Below are 1,202 nucleotides of genomic sequence, written 5' to 3'. Positions count from 1 at the left end.
ACTTCAGATACAGTATTAGGGGACCACTAAGGTCAATATAAAAGAGACTTCAGATACAGTATTAGGGGACCACTAAGGCCTATATTAAAGTTACTTCAGATACAGTATTAGGGGAACACTGAGGTCTATATAAAAGAGACCCCAGATACAGTATTAGGGGACCACTGAGGTCTATATAAAAGCATCCAAAGAGCACCATGTCCTGGGACATTTAAAGTGGGATGGACAGGCTTTATTACAGGGCTGTTAGACAGCATTAGCTAGGTCTTTATAATGCTACACCCTAAAAGCATGTGTCTAAAGAAGCCAAATATGAGAGGAATTTCAGTGTAAGCATTGAACAGTTGCATAAGCATGTGGGTGGAGAAGAGCAGCAGGGAGTCACACAGTCAAACATCTTTTCAGCAAATAAGGGGAAATAGTGACTTTAGCACGTAGTAATTATTCCTCATTTTGCTGAAAGACCACAGCTGTGTCTGAGGAGCCCCTGAGCCACTTGCATGGTGGTGACACCGTCACCAACGGTGATGGGTTTGTGTTCATTTACCAGCAGATACAACTGGCCTGAGGGAGGAAATGACACCGTTCCTGCTGAAACTGTAGCTAGCCAGATGTATAGAGGGGCTTTTAATGCAAACCAGATGTCTGCTTCACAACAAAAAGGACATAAGCCGTTTGTAAAAGCAGACTGGTGAATGGTATGCGTTTAAATATGCCTAGATTAATCATGTTAGTCCAACCGTATATTAGAAGAGGGGTGAATTGATATTTTTGCTATCTCACGGTACCGAGCACTAAGGGATGCCGCGCGAGCGCATCCCATTTCGCTATTTTTCGGGTTAATGTTTGTTCTGAATCCACGAGTCAACGTCTCGCTACTTACCACGTAACTGCAAGTCACTGTGGCCAATAAAGGGCTTAAATGTCTTCAGTAAATCTGCATTTTTTACTCTCCCTGAGTTGCCTCCCGTGGAGTAGAAATAATCCAGCAACGAGTCTTCGCTCACACCACCCATCTCCGCCCGGCGTTATAACGTCTTTGTAGCGAGCGGGAGTTTGTGTGGAAGATGCTTTCTATTCTCTCGGTATTTTCCACGCCGCCATAATGCAGTCCTCTTGGCTAATTTGTTGTAGTAGTTTTTATCTAAACTTTACTCCACCCAGACGAGCTGACCGCTGCTGCGCCTCCTCCTGTTAACCCT

The 1,202-nt window shown here is 44.4% G+C and overlaps 1 protein-coding gene across 2 annotated transcripts in view; it reads right to left on the bottom strand.

Annotated features, from left to right (window-relative positions):
• Positions 1-1,202, bottom strand: part of LOC117947923 (ankyrin repeat domain-containing protein SOWAHB) — a 22,587-nt gene extending 21,385 nt beyond the window's left edge. The window contains exon 1 of one of the 2 annotated variants that reach the window (XM_034877293.1): positions 884-1,202. In XM_034877293.1, coding sequence (XP_034733184.1) covers positions 884-1,016 — 133 coding nt within the window. In that variant the 5' untranslated portion in view covers positions 1,017-1,202. The remainder of the gene's footprint in view (positions 1-883) is intronic. The other variant, XM_034877292.1, reaches the window with a different exon arrangement.

This window comes from Etheostoma cragini, chromosome 7 (genome assembly GCF_013103735.1).
Source record: "Etheostoma cragini isolate CJK2018 chromosome 7, CSU_Ecrag_1.0, whole genome shotgun sequence".
Lineage (NCBI taxonomy): Eukaryota > Metazoa > Chordata > Actinopteri > Perciformes > Percidae > Etheostoma > Etheostoma cragini.
The sequence above is the reverse complement of the archived record's forward strand: the minus strand, read 5'-3'. Positions and strand labels throughout refer to the sequence as shown.